At 42.6% G+C, this 16,957-nt stretch overlaps 1 protein-coding gene across 1 annotated transcript; it reads right to left on the reverse strand.

The window, feature by feature from the left end:
• Positions 1–112: 112 nt before the first annotated feature.
• Positions 113–16,957, reverse strand: pnoca (prepronociceptin a). The gene is made up of 3 exons (XM_042072369.1): positions 16,826–16,957; positions 9,444–9,579; positions 113–1,686 (listed from the first exon to the last, which is right to left on the reverse strand). Exons 2-3 carry the CDS (start codon positions 9,564–9,566, stop codon positions 1,087–1,089), a joined length of 723 nt encoding a protein of 240 aa, XP_041928303.1. The 5' UTR covers positions 9,567–9,579; positions 16,826–16,957; the 3' UTR covers positions 113–1,086.

Genomic DNA, 16,957 nt, shown 5'->3' on the forward strand with positions numbered 1-16,957 from the left:
GAATGAAGTAATCACAATAGTTGCATTTCCACCAGAATTGCAAGAGATAACATGAAGTCAATGGACAAACAAAATACCTCGAGACACAATCATTTGCTGCATGACAAGCCACAAAGGAAATAGTAAACTATTTTATTGGTATGTTCAACTTTGTTCCTATTTACAAGTTGTTATTCTGAACAATCAAATGATTTCACACAACAGAAAGAAATTATCAAAATAAACACTTTACATACGTACAGGTTGTTTCATATACACAAACACAGCTGATTAGATCTCTATGTAGTGACAGAAGCCTTGGATTAAACCACAGAGATCTCATCAGGAGAAACGAATGCATCATCATCGCAGATAGAAGACCTGGCAATGTTTCCTGTGTGCCTGAACTCTATATGTTCTCAGATTTTTCATGACTTGTATAATTAATTAAAATATTTGTATAGTTCAACCAAATATTACAATGTCCATTGGATTTTTAAAGTCACATTAGTCCAGCAACAGGACTTCATTAGATATGCAAGGTTATCATTCAGACAAGTGTTGTCTTTCTCAATTTAGCCACAAGATGGCAGTGTTTGACAGAGCCTATTGGATAGTAGTTGACAGTATGAGCAGATTATTATCGAATATCGCTCTGGGCAATAGGCCTAACTTTTACAGAAAGAAACTTTCCCTCATTCCTTTTATCAAACTAATCTGATCTATCTCTACAGAGTTGTTTATCTCGGATTTCTCTGAGTGTCGTCTTGTAAAATAAGTATTTAGTCATAAAATGTTTTCCAACTGAGATGCTTCTTGCCTCCCGGGATACAGTCAAGCTAGTAAATCAAGATTTTTCTTTTTTTACCAACAATAGCCAGATTTAACTTTGACCTACTTTTAGGCCGAGGAATAGGCTGTGGTTTGTCCTCATGTAAAAATGTTGAGATGGGTTGACTAAGTGTGAGAAGCAAGAGGAAATGTGTATGGATGACCTTTCTGTTGCGTAGTTTAGAAGGTCACTGTGTGAACTGAAGAACTGCAGTGTGGAGTGGACGAAAGGATTTGTTTGTTTGTACAGTGACTGGACAGGTATCAACAAAGGCCTTAGACCTCATTTTGTTGGGTGAGGTCAGCTGAGACACTCTTATACTCGCTAGATCGGGTGCTCATGCCCAGGTACTGCTTTAGAAACTCAGAGAAACGTTTCTGGTTGTTCCACTTTCGGGCAGATTTACGGACGCCTATGAAGCCACCATAACGTTTCTGGTAGGACCTCCCTGGGTTCATCAGCTTCTTGTAGCCATACTTGCCCTTCAGGAAGCCGCCGAAGCGTTTGGTCAGGTTGATGGCGACCCCGTCGCCCTCGTCCCTGTCTTCCTCAGCCTCCTCCTCCTCCTCCTCGTCCTCGTCCTCCTGGTTCCCCTCCACGGTCTCGGGCGCCAGCTGGGTCGTCCGGCTCCTGACGCCCTGCTGACCCAGACCCAGTGCCCGGGCCACATGGTCAAACCTCTGCAAGGCTCCAGAGTAGGGCAGTCCACCATCCTCCTGCTCCAGGGGCAGCAGACTGGCCACATCCTCCTGGGAGCGTTTCAGCATGGCGCCCCCTAGGGACTGGGAGGGTACCTGTGGCTTCTCCACAACCTTGCGGCACATCTCCCAGTTGAGGCCTGGAGAGACGTTACCATGGCACTCTACGAGACACACCTGCAGGGCACATGGATTGGGGAACGAACGGAAAGTGACCAGAAGTTAGTGAAACATAGAAAGAAACCTGTGCTTTGCTTCTCACAATTTTTAGGATGGTGACATTATGCGGTGGTTGACCTCTGTGACCCAAATCTTTTTTCTGTCAGCTCTGTCGGCTCTGTAACTGTTGTCTCCAACCACATCTAGAGGGAGGGAGGGATTTTTTTTATCCCACAGAGGGTTGTGTAGTTATCTGCATGGTTTAATGTGTCAGGAAGTTTACTTTTTAGATTTTTTTTAAGTTTAGCTTTACACTTTTCAGTCCTTCTATAATCAATCATGAGTGTGAACCAAAAAGGACAGACTGGACACAAACATACACGCTCAATACAAATATGTCATCGACATGTGTAAATGTCAACTCTTTTTTTTTGCATGTTTTCTGTTTCATCAAAGGAATTCAATTAGTCGACCATGCAAATTAAAAGCCAGGCTCCAGGGACGCCGTTTTGTAGCTGTACAGAGGAAATGTGCCCTTTTCTGGCCATCCAAGCTATTAACTGATGGAGAACAGCCCTGAGGGGGTCTCCAGTGAACACCACAGGAGGCCGCTCTGTTCCATCAACTTCCCCCAGAAGCTCTCACCACACAGTGGTATTGTGGCGCTCGATAATTATGCGGCGGGATAATTGAATCCCCCACGTCCCCCCAGATACAAGTTGAGCTGCCCCGGCCCAAGCTCAGAACCAGGCCGACACCAGAACCGACTGCTCTGCATCTGCGTAAAGCTGTAGGTCTATAGCAATCAGGGTAGTGGTAATGGGCATAGATATTAGAAAGCTAGATACCGCATTGGGCTCCAGAGCGTACGTAAATATGTGTCTCTGATTACCGGCAAGTGTTGCCCATAGACACTAAGGTGTTTGCCCCCAGCAAATATGGCGGCCGCATTTACATATGTCACCGAATAGAACCAGAGACTTTCTAATGAGGAGACACCAGACATCCCAACTTGCAAAAAGTCATTTCAGGGAGGTATCACGAAGCCCCCCCCCCAAAAAAAAAAAAAAAAAACTTTAGCCTATACAATAATGTCAGTACAACAAATAAGGAAGGCCTATAGATAGAAATTGTGGAAATAAAATATGTAGATTTTGGTAGTTTGGTCTTTTCATGTAGCCTTGGCAACTAGCCATCTAGTAGGCTATAGGCCTGAATAATATGCACATGAATTGACACTTGTTAAACTCACCTTAACATGTCTTTTGCAATCATTTAACCCGCTATGGGCAATGCTAAAGTCACTGTTTACAAACAGTGCAGCGTGCAAGACTAGGTCCATCATTATGTTTTACTCTTATGAGACAAGGGTAGCCTACACTTTGAAATGGGTCTTACATTTTCCTTTTTTTGAGGCACTGACTCTACCATGACGCTCCTGTTTCTACTGAACTGATTAATTAAGTTCGGGAGAAAAGACATAAAAGCCCGACTACACTGAAAACTGATTGGTTGATTTAGCGAAACAGGCCAATCAGGATGCTCTCTGTCTTGGATGCGCTCAGACACACACGCACCACCCCTCTCTCTCGCTCCCCTCGTGTGCGCGCTACACTCAGATCGCTCACTCTAGATTCCGGGAGATTTTATCTAATTTGCGGGCGTCAGGGAGCCGCTATCAATATGCGGGAGACTCCCGGAACTTCCGGGATGTCTGAGACACAGCACTCAAAAAACCCTCCATAGAAATGTATGGGTTTAGTTTGTAACGCCAATATGCCAGTTGTCTACACATATCCCACACCTTCCGTGGCAAAACGTCGACATGTGAATACATTGAGCCAATCATGTGGTGTGTTGTGAAGACATCGTGCCAATCATGTGTTCTCGCCGCTGGAGCAAGATTGGTGTCGTGAAGCCTTGCGCACGCGCATTTCTGCCGAAATAGATGCCCGATAAGTGCCCAAAAAGCATTGCAATATGGCTGCCGAGTGGAGGGACTTGACTAAAAGGACTTTGATAGAACTCAATGAACAAGTCGGTGTCTAGCTTTCTAATATGGTAGTGGTAGTGTAGAGCTAATATCTATGGTAGTGGTAGTGTAGGAGCTAATATCTATGGTAGCGGTAGTGTAGGAGCTAATATCTATGGTAGTGTAGGAGCTAATATCTATGGTAGTGTAGGAGCTAATATCTATGGTAGCAGTAGTGTAGGAGCTAATATCTATGGTAGTGTAGGAGCTAATATCTATGGTAGTGGTACTATGGTAGTGGTAGTGTAGGAGCTAATATCTAGTGTAGGAGCTAAAGAACTTGGATAACATGCAGTAGCCACAAATAAAGTCATAGCTAGGCCTGGCTGCTTCAAAGTCCTTTTAGGCAAGTCCCTCCACTCGGCGGCCGTATTGCAATGCTTTTTGGGCACTTATCGGGCATCTATTTTGGGTAGAACTGCGCGTGCGCAATGCTTCACAAATCATGACATACCAACCTCGCTCCAGCTGCGAGATTACAACAAATGATTGGCACAATTGGCATGATGTATTCACATGTCAACTTTTGTGTAGATGACACAAAAAGTTACGAACTAACCCCATACATTTCTATGGGAGATTCTTTGAGTGCTGTGTCTCCTCATTAGAAAGTATCTGGCTGCTACTGTTGTGCCCTTGAGCAAGGCACTTAACCCCAAATCGCTCCAGGGGGACTGGCCCCTGCAATTGGTATCTGTAAGTCACTTTGAATAAAAGAGTCAGCTAGGGCCCCAGCCGTGGCACAACTGGCTGGGGCACCTGCACCGTACGCCGGCGACCCGGTTTCTACTCCCGCCCCGTGGTCCTTGCCGGATCCCACCCCGACTCTCTCTCCCACTCACTTCCTGTCATTCTACACTATCCTGTCACATTAAAGGCATAGAAGCCCCCAAAAAATATACAAAAAAAAAGTGCATCAGTAAGTACGTGAGTACCTATATTAGTTGTTGGGCTGCTAAGGGCATTCAATTACTATCAACTAAAATGTTCTGAGCTAAATCATAGTGTCACCCGGAGAGAAGAAATACTCTTTTCTGATTGGCTGGTGGGGTGGCTATTAATTCTGAATAACGGGACACCTATGAAGTTGTACAACAAACTGAACAAGTCGGCTTCTTTCTATGCGGAACCGCTTGCGTTTTCTTTGCGTGCTGTAAAGGCATGACTATTGCCTACAGTGCTGTAAAGGCATGACTATTGCCTATAGTGCTATAAAGGCATGACTATTGCCTACAGTGCTGTAAAGGCATGACTATTGCCTACAGTGCTGTAAAGGCATGACTATTGCCTATAGTGCTGTAAAGGCATGACTACTGCCTACAGTGGCAACCGGGTGATAAGCGGGATAACGGCCTTCGAGGTGTCCTGTTATGCGGAGGGGAGTTCTTTGCCTCTTGCCCTCGTCCATTAATTCCGTATAACAGGACATCTCGGCAGCCGATATCCCTTACTTTTTTCCCTGAAACATACGTAATCTTGTTGTTGGTGTAATTATGACCGCCGCGCAGCGAAGCGGCGGTCATATAGGTTTAGTCAGATTTTTTTTTTTTTTTTTTTTTCTTTTTCGCATGCCCAAATTTCCGTCAACGATTCCCGGGACACTGAAAGACCGGGGTACACGAAACTTGGTGGGCATGTAACCCCACATGGATAGCATGGAACCATCGTTTTTCGTTTTGATCTGTAGCCCCCCCGCTGGACTGGACCCCCGAAAGGAGGGTAGGGCAGACACAGTTTTCTGTGAATATCTCGAAAACCGTAGGGTTTAGGAGGACCTTTTTTTTTTTTGTATGTTGATCTCAAGGGGCCATGTCAACCCATTCCATAACCACTCATTTCATGTATAGCGCCACCTAGTTAAACACAAAAAAGTAAAAATGAGGTGTTGTAATTGCAGGTATCTGTGACCTAACATAGTCAAAACTGCACGAAATTGGAAGTGTAGGATCATTATGACACCCTCTGTATGCACGCCAAGTTTTGTGGAATTCCGTTCATGAGGGGCCACACAATAAATTCATTTATGTTACTATACACCAACTGGCCTGTAGGTGGCCGGAGACAGTTTTCTGTGAATATCTCGAGAACCGTAGGGCCTAGGAGGTCCACCTTTTTTATGTATGTTGGTCTTAAGGGGGCATGTCAACCCATCCCATTACCACTTATTTCATGTATAGCGCCACCTAGTTAAAAATTAAAAAGCAAAAAATTAGGTGTTTTCATCACAATATCTCTGGCTGACAAGGTCAAAACTGCACGAAATTAAAAGTGTAGGATCATTATGACACCCTCCGAATGCATGGCAAGTTTTGTGTACTTTCGTTCATGGGGGGCCTTACAATAAAATAATTTATGTGTACATTTAGTGACGTACACCAACAAGGATTCCCGGGACACTGAAAGACCGGGGTACATAAAACTTGGTAGGCATGTACCCCCACATGGATAGCATGGAACCGTCATTTTTCGTTTTGATCTGTAGCCCCCCCGCTGGACTGGACCCCCCGAAAGGAGGGTAGGGCAGACACAGTTCTCTGTGAATATCTTGAGAACTGTAGGGCCTAGGATGACCAATTTTTTCCGTATGTTTGCCTCCAGGGGTCATGTTAACCCATTCCATGTGCACACATGTGCATAAACAGATACACACGCACACACATACATTTACAGTAATCATACGTATGACACATACTCACACAGACATATGTACACATGCATGCACATGCACAAACACACATACGCAGGCAAACACACAAGCACGCACATACACATACACACACACACACCCACACACATAAACATAAACTTGTACATGCACACATGCACACAATTCAAGAATTTTTCCCGTCATCTACTTCCTGAATTTTTGGTCATTGATACCCGGGACACCGAACCACCGGGGTACATGGAATTTGGTGGGTATGTAGCCCCACTAGACTTTTACGGAAAAAATTCATTTCGTCCCCGGGGGGTTTGACCTGGCATTCTCTGGGGGTATGCCAAGTTTTGAAGAATTTCATCCATGGGGGGGGGTCTAAAAAAATTAGGTTATGTGTACATTTAGTGACTGTACACTCATTGGCCTGTAAATGGCGGTGCACACATATACACATGCACACACACAGGCACCCACATACTATCGGTATTAGAACGGCCAATACATAATTACAAATTCAGTAGGATTAAAAGAAAGCCAAAATAAATATTCATCATCATCATCATGGCTGCATTTTCAGTATTGGCGATAAGTAGTCGTTTGTCCACTAGATGGCGCATCGTTGCAGTGAGACGTAATTTTGTTGGAAGTTAAAAGTGGGTTGGAAAAACAATGGACGCTTCCTACAAGGACTGTAATTTACCGCAGCGAACATCTAATAAGGATAGGACAATGTTCTCATGAAGTGTAATTCCCATTTCTTCTTGAAGCCGAAATAAATATGAGGATGTTTATCGGACATGCTTGGTTTTTACTGCAGGTACGTTAATCTTGTAATATCAATAAGGACCTAGGTAATGTTACCGTTAGCGTTGGTTGAGTGATCGAGGCCCATTTGATTGATTGCATTTGTAGAAAACTATAAATGCAGTTATACCAAGCAAATTGATAGCAGCACTGTTTGTATCTTTCGACTGTCATTTATTGCACGTGCTACAAAATCATTCTGTGCAATGGAAGATTTACCAACGTTACACCGGTCTGATACAGTTTTGCCTATACATGCATGAGACTGAGACGCCTGTTTATTTTGTTTTAAGTGCGTGCAGGGTGTGAGAGGAGAATCGATGTGCTTTGATTCCAGCTTGGTAGTTGTAGTCTGTGGAATTAAAAAGCACGTGTGTGTGAAGTATCCAAACAATGACACCGTCATTTCATTATGGCTGCTTTAGCAACACACCTTAAGCTACTGTGTAGTGGGTCCCATTTAGAAGTGGCTACTTCATTCGCGCTTTCCTTGACTCATGGAGCTGCGTGAATGTTATTACAACTTTTCGCTAGCCTGGGTATTCCCATGCTGCCTTGCGCGCGATTTGATTCACGCTGCTAAGGCAGCCTGGAGACCATGGAGCAAATTTTCGCCTGAGATAGGGAACCAATCACAGAACAGGGGGGAAAGCAAGACGATGATGAGCTATGCACAGACGCATTTGATAGACATCCGTGGCACCCAATAAACGGATCTGGGCTTTTTTTTGAAATACGAGAAAATGAACGTTTGGTTCCCAGACCACGTCTCATTGAGAAGTGGTGGCGCTAGCCAGGCTAACTTTTCGCCACGATATGGCAGTTAAGTCCGCTTGATACTGTAAGGCGTAAGCCATTGGTTTCCAAAGGAGATTTTATTAGTGTCGCCAGCATAGCCTATTGACAATTTATGTTGTAAATAGGCCTACCTTATAATCCTACCTGTAGCTTAGGGAAGCTAACAGCTTTCTATTAGGATCTAGTTTGTTAGTTACCGTTTTGTCATAACTCCCTGATGCATTTTTGCATTTAGAATAGCCAGAGCGTGTATATCTCAATCGGAAAATTAAACAATATCGGGTGCCTATGGACTAGGCTGGGTGAACCCAGCCTGATCTGCCCGCTATTTATTTTTTGATTTCTTAAAAGATTGAGCTTGGTCTGATGAAAGCCAGACTAGGCATGGACCTGAGTTACACAATGCAAGGGAACATGAATCAGCCTATATTTGCACGAACAATAACGGACAAAAGCTCTTCAACTTTGGCCCGTTAAAATGTGTATGAACAGTCTAGCGACGCATTTCATCAAGGCCCATTTGGACATGTCAGTTATTTGCACCACTGGTTAGATGTAAAACAGCATTTCGTTTCAGACTACTGTTACTTAATTTGTGCATTAACAATAACGTTTCAGACTACTGTTACTTAATTTGTGCATTGACAATAAAGTATTACATGAACTAAAGATGACTAAAATCTTATGTAGAAGAAGAAACATTCACAAAAAATCCATCCATCCAAAAATGACCTTTGTTTTTGATAGCTGTTGAAAACGGCATGGAACTGACAGAGATGTTTTTGTTTATAAATACATAATAAATAAATAAATAACATTATGCTGATACCTTTTGCTTTTCCCAAATACAATGTAGCCTACAGGTGTAAGTGACCTTTCATCAATCCAGTTGCAATGGATGAACTGTGATGAACTGCCCTACTTGTGATTGTTTAGAGATTTTAAAGGTTTTATAACAATGCTACATCTTCTTTGGCTATTCTACAATCTATTCACCTTTTCAGCACCAGTAGGCTACTTTCTGTGCAGCCGCACACACACACTCAGGCATGCCAAACAAGCATACACAAAAGTTTCAAGAGTGGGGGATGGAGTAAAATATGGAGACAAATTGAAGTGTGATTTATTTTCGCGGAACGGATGTACAGGACTGAGCGGCGGTCATATTTTGTACCGCTATGTGGTACATCTAGTTTAATTTGCTCTAATTTTAGCCTACTCTTAATAATGCATGTCTAAAACGGTAGCTTTGGGGAAATCATTAACTGCCGGGTATTTCTTCAATAACTGGTTAATTGTTCAGTGAACGTCCATGAGAAGGACAAGCAAGACAATTAAACTGGATCAATGAATTGATCAATATCTGTTTAAAGATATCATTAATTACTGATCCATGATGAACTATTGCCAGCCGTATGATTGACAGCGGTGGTATTAGTGATTATTATTGATCGTGGGCTGAGGAGTGAAGTGAAATCTGACCAGTGTGTTGAAGGCTTGGTCTTTGGGCAGGAGTTCAAGGCAGGAGAGGCAGTCCCCCTGACAGTCGCTGTATCCAGGCGCAAACAGACCGAGGAACACCAGGATCCACAGAGGCGTCTTCATGGCTGGGTGGAACCTTTATCAAGGACACAGAGAGAGAGGGGTTTACTGAGAGGTTTGAGAGAGAGAGAGAGAGAGAGAGAGAGAGAGAGCTATCAAAATCCAAGATGTCAACTCTAAAACCAATCTCAGACCAGCTTTCCAAAATCAGACCATCTCTTCACCGTCAGAGATACAAAGCAGAGACAGATTCTTACAGGCTAAGAGAGAGGGGTTTACTGAGAGGTTTGAGAGAGAGAGAGAGAGAGCAATCAAAATGCTAACAGGCTAAGTGCCACAGAGAAATTCTGGAACAGAAAAAGATGGTCACTCTGTACGACTGGTGAGGTTGAGACAGAGATGCCTTTCTCCTTTACTGTCCAAAATGTAATCAGATAAGAAAGGGATATTTTTTACAGTTCTCAGACAAAATTCCACATTTTAGATCCCTTAAAGACACTGCTAAATTGGCCCAACTACTAGGAGAAGGACTGACTGCTATATTGGCTACGAAATACATTGCAGACTGCCATGACATGATGACACGACCGACAGTGAGATAGACATCTTGCCATAATGCCTGACCTAATGTCTATACTTAATCTAATCTATTGTAATGTATGGACTGTGTGTGTGTGTGTGTGTGTGTGTGTGTGTGTGTGTGTGTATGTGTAATGTATGGACTGTGTGTGTGTATATGTGTGTGTATGTGTGTGTGTGTATATGTATGTGTATGTGTGTGTGTGTGTGTGTGTGTGTGTGAGTGTGTGTGTGTGTGTGTGTGTGTGATGTCTGAGAGATGTGAGAGATGGTGCTTTCTTGCCTATTAATGATAATAATAATATAATAATAATAATATACTCTGAGAGAATTCAGTGCCAGCAGACTACGACATGTCAAAATGAAAATTCTGGAGCATTTTGTATTATTCGTATTATTTGCCACATTGTCAGACCCTGAATGGCTGGTCAGACACGACCTTATACTGGCAGTCATACGCTATCGTGACCTTGGCAAACTCGGGAAGTCTGGTAAAGATTGTGTGTGTGTGTATGGAGGGGAGGGGGGGGGGGTTGACAAACAAACAAACTCATCATCTTGTTGTACTTCATTAGCAAAACTCATCATCTCGGTTAATTGAGGTTTGAATTAGCGCTTGTGGCATAATGAGGCGAGGCGGCCATTTTGGGTTTTGTCAGACCCAACAACCCTGGCACAGAGTTAGTCATCAAGCAGACTTAAGCAACAACATGAAAACTGCTCTCCGAACGCAACACAAATACTAATATCATAAAAATAATAACAATAATGCACTTGCTGTAACGCTATTAGTTGATCAATTAATGAATTACACATGATTATGACATGTAATGTAACTGTATTAAGCCTTCACCACATCTCATAGCCTGTACATATAGTAAAATATAATATTATTTATTCTGTTGTACTTGCACTTGTGTAATTGATATACAAATGTTTGCATTGAATTTCATTGGCTTTATACATATGCGCTGGCAAAAAATGACAAAAAAGTTTGATCTTGTGATAAGATATACGCCTGAACCTTATAAGTTTATTAGAGTCTTCCCAATTCAAAGCTGACAACGTTAACCATGTTTTTTGAGTGTGTCTCTTGTATGAACAAGAGCAATCTCAGACATGAAGAACTGTGACATACACTTTGATTGCCTCCTGAGAAACTTCTTCTAAAGTGAATTGTGTAGACGGAGTGAGTGTTCAGGACAAGGCACTGCGGCTGCTGTCTTTGTCTGTTCTCGAGCAGATCTATAACAAAGCCAATTCTATTAACAGCTCGTGTCCATCACCCAGCATTGTTCCGTAGACATCTAATCTCTCCCTTTCTCCGGCGCACACACAGGGAGATTCGAGACTGACACATCAGTTCTCTGGTACAGAACTAACTTCATTACACTTTTCTGAGAACACATCTCAATGAAGACCAAATGTGGGAATCAATATCTGCCTAGAGTAAGTTTGTAATTTGTAAAAAAAAAAACGAAAAAACAGAACTGGTGTACAAATATGGAGAGCCGAGTGAATTGCAGACTAACTTCACTTATTGATCTGCTGCTTTTAAAATCAACTCTCTGACTAAGGCAGCTTTTTCCTTCTGAGAAGCTCTCTCTAAGTGAGTTCCTGTAGCTCTCACAGACAGCTGAGGTGTTTCAGGGCTGTCTTTGCCAAGAGAGCTACCCAGAGAGAGAGAGAGAGACAAGAGACATGCTGTCATCAAATTTATTTTTTTTTGTGTGACTTTGATGCTCACTTCGGCAGTAGTTTTCAGAAAATTATGTATTTTTCTAAAGGGGCTCAGAGATCTCCAGCCAGTGTCCAAGAGATTTCTTGGTGGGTTTCAGTGCATGTGCATAGGTGTGTGTGTGTCTTTGTGTGTGTGTGTGTGTGTGTGTGTGTGTGTGCGTGCATGCGTGCGTGCGTGCGTGTGCGTGTGTGTGTGTCTTCCGTGCTGAAATTCATGTTGACCGCACCTATGTAAAAAAGAAGGACAGAAGGCTGGTGAATTAACAGGCAAACTAACAAATGAGTCAAAACAGAGATAATCGAAAGCCCCGAAATCAATAAATTTGCTCTCTAGAGAAGACATGGAAGGCATGCCTGGGGGTATTTAGGGAGTGAGAAAAGCATATCAACTAATGTCTCTCACGAAACCAATTTCTTAATCTTGTTGTAACATCAAACCTTTAAGGCCAAGAAAACGACAGAACTGTGTTGTTATTAATGTTCTTACGATTGATTGTATGAATCTAACATCTCTTCTTGAGCCATGAACACTGTACTTTTTATTTTTTTTTATTGATTTTTCCAAATGTTCCCAAAACCAAGCGTGTGACTCAATGTGTCTGACTCTGCGGGACTCAGGGCAGAGCAGTGTGGTCCTGACCATCCAGTAGCCACATGGCAACCAAGCCTCTATATGTCATGAAGCCATCTGTCCAGCCTTTGACAGATTGAGATGGAGACTTGTCATCTCAGCGGCACGTGTGTGCAAACCAAACATCGTTCTTCAAACTTGATTCATGATGAGAGTCAGGCCTTCTGTTTTCTCAATATGAAGTGCCATAATGGCTCCACAACCCACGTTGGTGTAAAATATTGCACCTGCTGTAGAAGACTGTTCTTGGATCTGAATTAGGTGTGAGGGGGAGTTGGTGAGGAAACCTGCATTGGCTTTCTGTTATTGGGGCGTTTGTTCTGATAACTCACTCTGATCTAATAGTTTGATCATCCAGCCAGTGTCCAATTTTCATTTAACTCAGATTGAATTGAATGGGATGAGATCTCCTCCCTGGTCCATTTCCTACAAAGAAAGCCCCAAACGCCTGCTTGCACCGAGAGAGAGAGAAAAAAAAACAATGTTCCTCAATCATGATGGACTCACTATCTCGAGGGATCTTGAGAGCCACACGCTGGGTCAATCAAGATTGGAAATCAAACAGTCCCACAAGTCAATGGCTCATTGCTTTCTTTGTCACAGCGGTCATTACAGAAGCCCGTGGCTTCAAATAAACACTGAGTCTCCTCCATAAAGCTATGTTCTCCACTCACTACCACCCCCAGCCAAATGGACTGGACAGCCATCACCAGGGGACGGAGACAAGCCATGCAAATGCTGTGTTAGCAAGACTCATTAGTGTCCATGAACGTACTCTTGACTTGAGTGACTCATTCTACTTGTGGGTTATAGAACACTCTGGCCTCCAGAGAACTTATTTTTTACAAAGATGTATTCTTGTCATCACGGTTTCAAACTACGTTGTGCTTCTAGTTGGTTGGTCCCTTCAAAAAAAAGGGGTGCTATTTTTCAATAAGACAAACCCTGCAGTTGTCTATATTTATATGCATTCCTCTGGAATCATATAAAAATTCTGTTGACTCAATGCCAAGTTTATGTATTTGATATAGACCTGGCATTTACAGCCATACATATCATTAACTTTATGATGACTGACATCACAGGGAGGATCAATTAGACTGAGCCATTTAAAACATAAATCCCAAATTGACCTTGAGAACCTAACAGCAGTAATTGATTCCATATGGAACATAAAAGATCAGCCATAATGTCTCTAAATAAGTCCATTCAACAGTGGCAGCCAACGCCCACTTACAATGTGTGTGTGTGTGTGTGTGTGTGGGGTGGGGTGGGGGAGGGGGTGTAACAAAGCAAAACTTTGACTTTTCCTCCACCTGTTCCAGCGGACAGGCTGATTGGACCCAGAGGAAGGTCCAGACACCACACCCAGATGGTGATTGTGTAGCCAGAGGTCTGGACATTGCCTAGACGGGAGCCCATCAAAAGGGGACAAGCGTGAACCATCATGAAGGTCATAGAGAGAGCCACACAGAGACACATCAGATGTAGGGTGGATTCAGTTTCCCCTCTCTGAATCAAATGCTTGTGGCTGGATGGGACAGACGTCTCTGCAAAGATGCACCTTTTTAGTGCAGTAAGCTCAGAAGTGATCCTTGCGGTGCCAGCGGAGTGTGAATATGGTGAACATGGCCTCCTCGCCTCCTCCACATTTGTCTGTTTGACTTCCGCACAAAACCTTTCCTTTTCTGTTTGTGCTCCTTTTTCCTCCTTTATCAACCATGAGCAAGAGAAAGAGGGAGAAAGCGAGAGAGAGAGAGAGAGAGAGAGAGAGAGAGAGAGAGAGAGAGAGAAGAGAAACAATTCACCACACTGCAATGCAGTGAGAGAGCCAGACGCGATTCACCCTGACACCCATGACATGGCGATAGATTATCTAATCAGAAAGGCATTAGTTTGGTTTCATGGTTGTGATACACATTAGATGGGTAATTTTTTATTTTATTTTCACTGATGGATTGAACTTATGGCTTCAGGGCAAGGGTATTTCAAAGAATAGACACATCACTGAGATCCAGAAGCGAGAGATCTGTTAAGGCTTCCTATTTTTCCTTTTATCTTAAATGAATCAGCTTTAACAAAGAACAAATGATTATCAAGCGAGCCCCACATAGTTACAGATTCGATTCCTAGATAGAATATTAAGGTCACAAGAAAAACTTTGAAACTACCAACCCCACAACTCGAAGAATACTACCTTCAAAAAGACAGTTATTGACCTGTTTGTCAACCTGAGAGAAATCTTGCGGCCAATAAGCCGCTTATCTCTACAGGTTTGGCATTGGTCTTGATAATCAGACGTTGATATCATAGAAGCTTTTGTTGTCTAATTTCCTCACATTGAAATAAGATGTAATTTCTTGGAGATTGGGGCCAAATCCAAAGGCATGACTTCTTGACATCAGATAAACAAAAAGAAACAGCCTCCTCACACAGAATGGCTCTTACCACTGCCACTGGCTATGATAAGTAAAACAGAGGGGAAAAAAACACTAATCCGCTGGGTATTCCTTCCTGCATTTCTGCTGCACTCAGGTCTATCTCTTGACCTTATGGTTTTTCAGAGAAATACTCAGGTCCTATTGGCTACCTGTGTCCACATAACAGAAAATCCCCTCCGTCTTTCACAACCCCCCTGCTTGTCTGACACACAGAAATACAGGATAATTAAATGGAAATGCCTCCTAAAGAGAACTGACTGTAAGCTAAAGATGTAAGGGGAACTGTGTCAGTGAATGCATCTCATGTCATAGCCCACAGCCCACTGTAATGCTTAATTTCTTGATTAGAAAAATCATTGTTTGTTTTGTTTTTCTTTCTATTTTAGGCAAGATAAGAAAAACAATCTCATACTGTATCTTCAGGCTTTTCAGTAAGCGTGGTCATTTTTAATCCTGAGGAAAATCTGCCCTGAGCATGACTTAAAGAGGAATTTATCACTACCATCTTATCATATATCTTTTGCAATGCCAGCAACTTATCATCAGTTCATTTCACAGCAGCTTCCAGAGCAGAAGATTCGTGACTCACTGGTTGAGATGAGTTTGGAATATGGTCCCCCTCTTTGTACTCTACAGTGTAATAACCACAGAGTTTATAGTAATATTCCTGAAACACTTTTTGTTCACTGATCCTAGCACACCAGCAAAAGAATGCTCCATAAAGATAACCACCATTTAATGGGTTTCAACAAGAAAATATGTTCTCATTTCCTGAGGGGGAAAAAATACTATACAGGATTAAGGATTAAATAATCCTAGAGCAATTATAGCCATTTCAAGCACACTGATAACAGAATTTGCTGTTTAAAAATTACTTCAGTGAAGAAACGTTTGTTTTAATCTGTCCCTGGTGCTGTCTTAATCCCTCGGTGTTGCGTTAAGCACAACCTCTTAGCCAATTGTCACAAAAGAAAAGAAACCAGGTGTGAAATAAGCCAGTGGCTGCAATGGAACATTGGACTTTTAATTAATCTGAGGAACGAACAAAAAAAAAACTGACTTGAAATGAAAATGTGCCTGATTAATCACAAGCAAAACAGTTTTTAGGTTAAATATTTTTGTCCTCTTATCGGGAATTTTCTTGCTTTGAAAATGCGCCCACAGAAAATTAGGCTCTTAATCTTCTCTCGGATGTAAATGGGCATTTAATGGGTGGAGACTATATATAGAAGTGAATGGGACGGGGAATCCGAGCACATGAATGCTCGTCATTTAACATCTCCTCTGCAGTTTAGCGCACTGGGCACCTGAAACTGGGACCAAGTACTTCCTTCCGATCTCATCTTCTTCTCTCACACTACTTACAAAAAAAGGAGTAGAGGACCAAAAAAATGGAAGTGTTGAAAAGAGTGTTGTAAAACTAGAGTTAGATCGATTTTTAGCCTGACAAAATCAATGATGAGATGATATTGAAAGTGATGTGAGAATTATGTTCCTACTAGTGAGAGAGCCTTCTGATCTGCTTCACGTGCGAGCCAATATGCCACACTAAAATCGCACAGACTGAGCCACATGCTTCACAAGCACAACCAAACACAGCCAGAAAAATAGATCTGTAATTATGATATAGCCCTTTACAAACTTCTCATATTGAAACAAAAAGTAACAACCCAGATGCTTTAAAAAAAAACAGAGTAACAATCATTGCTTACAACATCAACATGATTTAAAGAAAGTGAACGAGTGTGTGTGAGTGTGTGTTTGAGAGAGGGAGAAAGAGAAAGATGGACAAAGAAAGAGAAAGACAGAGAGAAAGAGAGACAGAGACGGAGAGGTAAAAAGAGACAGATTCACTCAAGTTAGCTCTGGATTAAATCGTCCCCAGCGTTGCTGTGGCTGAATGAGCCCCTCCATGCCCTGCGCTCACTCACCTGTGTGTAAGAGTTTGGACGGCTGACGTGGAGGCTTGTCCTGGCGGCGGGCAGGCAGGCAGGCAGGCAGGTGCGTGGCTGAGGCTGAGTCTGAGTCTGTGTGTGAGGTGCCTGTAGTGTCCTGATGCTCCA

The sequence above is a fragment of the Alosa sapidissima genome, chromosome 19, assembly GCF_018492685.1.
Source record: "Alosa sapidissima isolate fAloSap1 chromosome 19, fAloSap1.pri, whole genome shotgun sequence".
In the NCBI taxonomy this organism is placed as follows: Eukaryota; Metazoa; Chordata; class Actinopteri; order Clupeiformes; family Clupeidae; genus Alosa; species Alosa sapidissima.

Coding starts and splice junctions, on each gene's coding strand:
- pnoca (XM_042072369.1), bottom strand. CDS start 9,566: ATGAAGACGCCTCTGTGGATCCTGGTGTTCCTCGGTCTGTTTGCGCCT. Junction 1,687..9,443: donor ACCAAGCCTTCAACACACTG/GTCAGATTTCAC, acceptor TGTGCCCTGCAG/GTGTGTCTCGTAGAGTGCCA.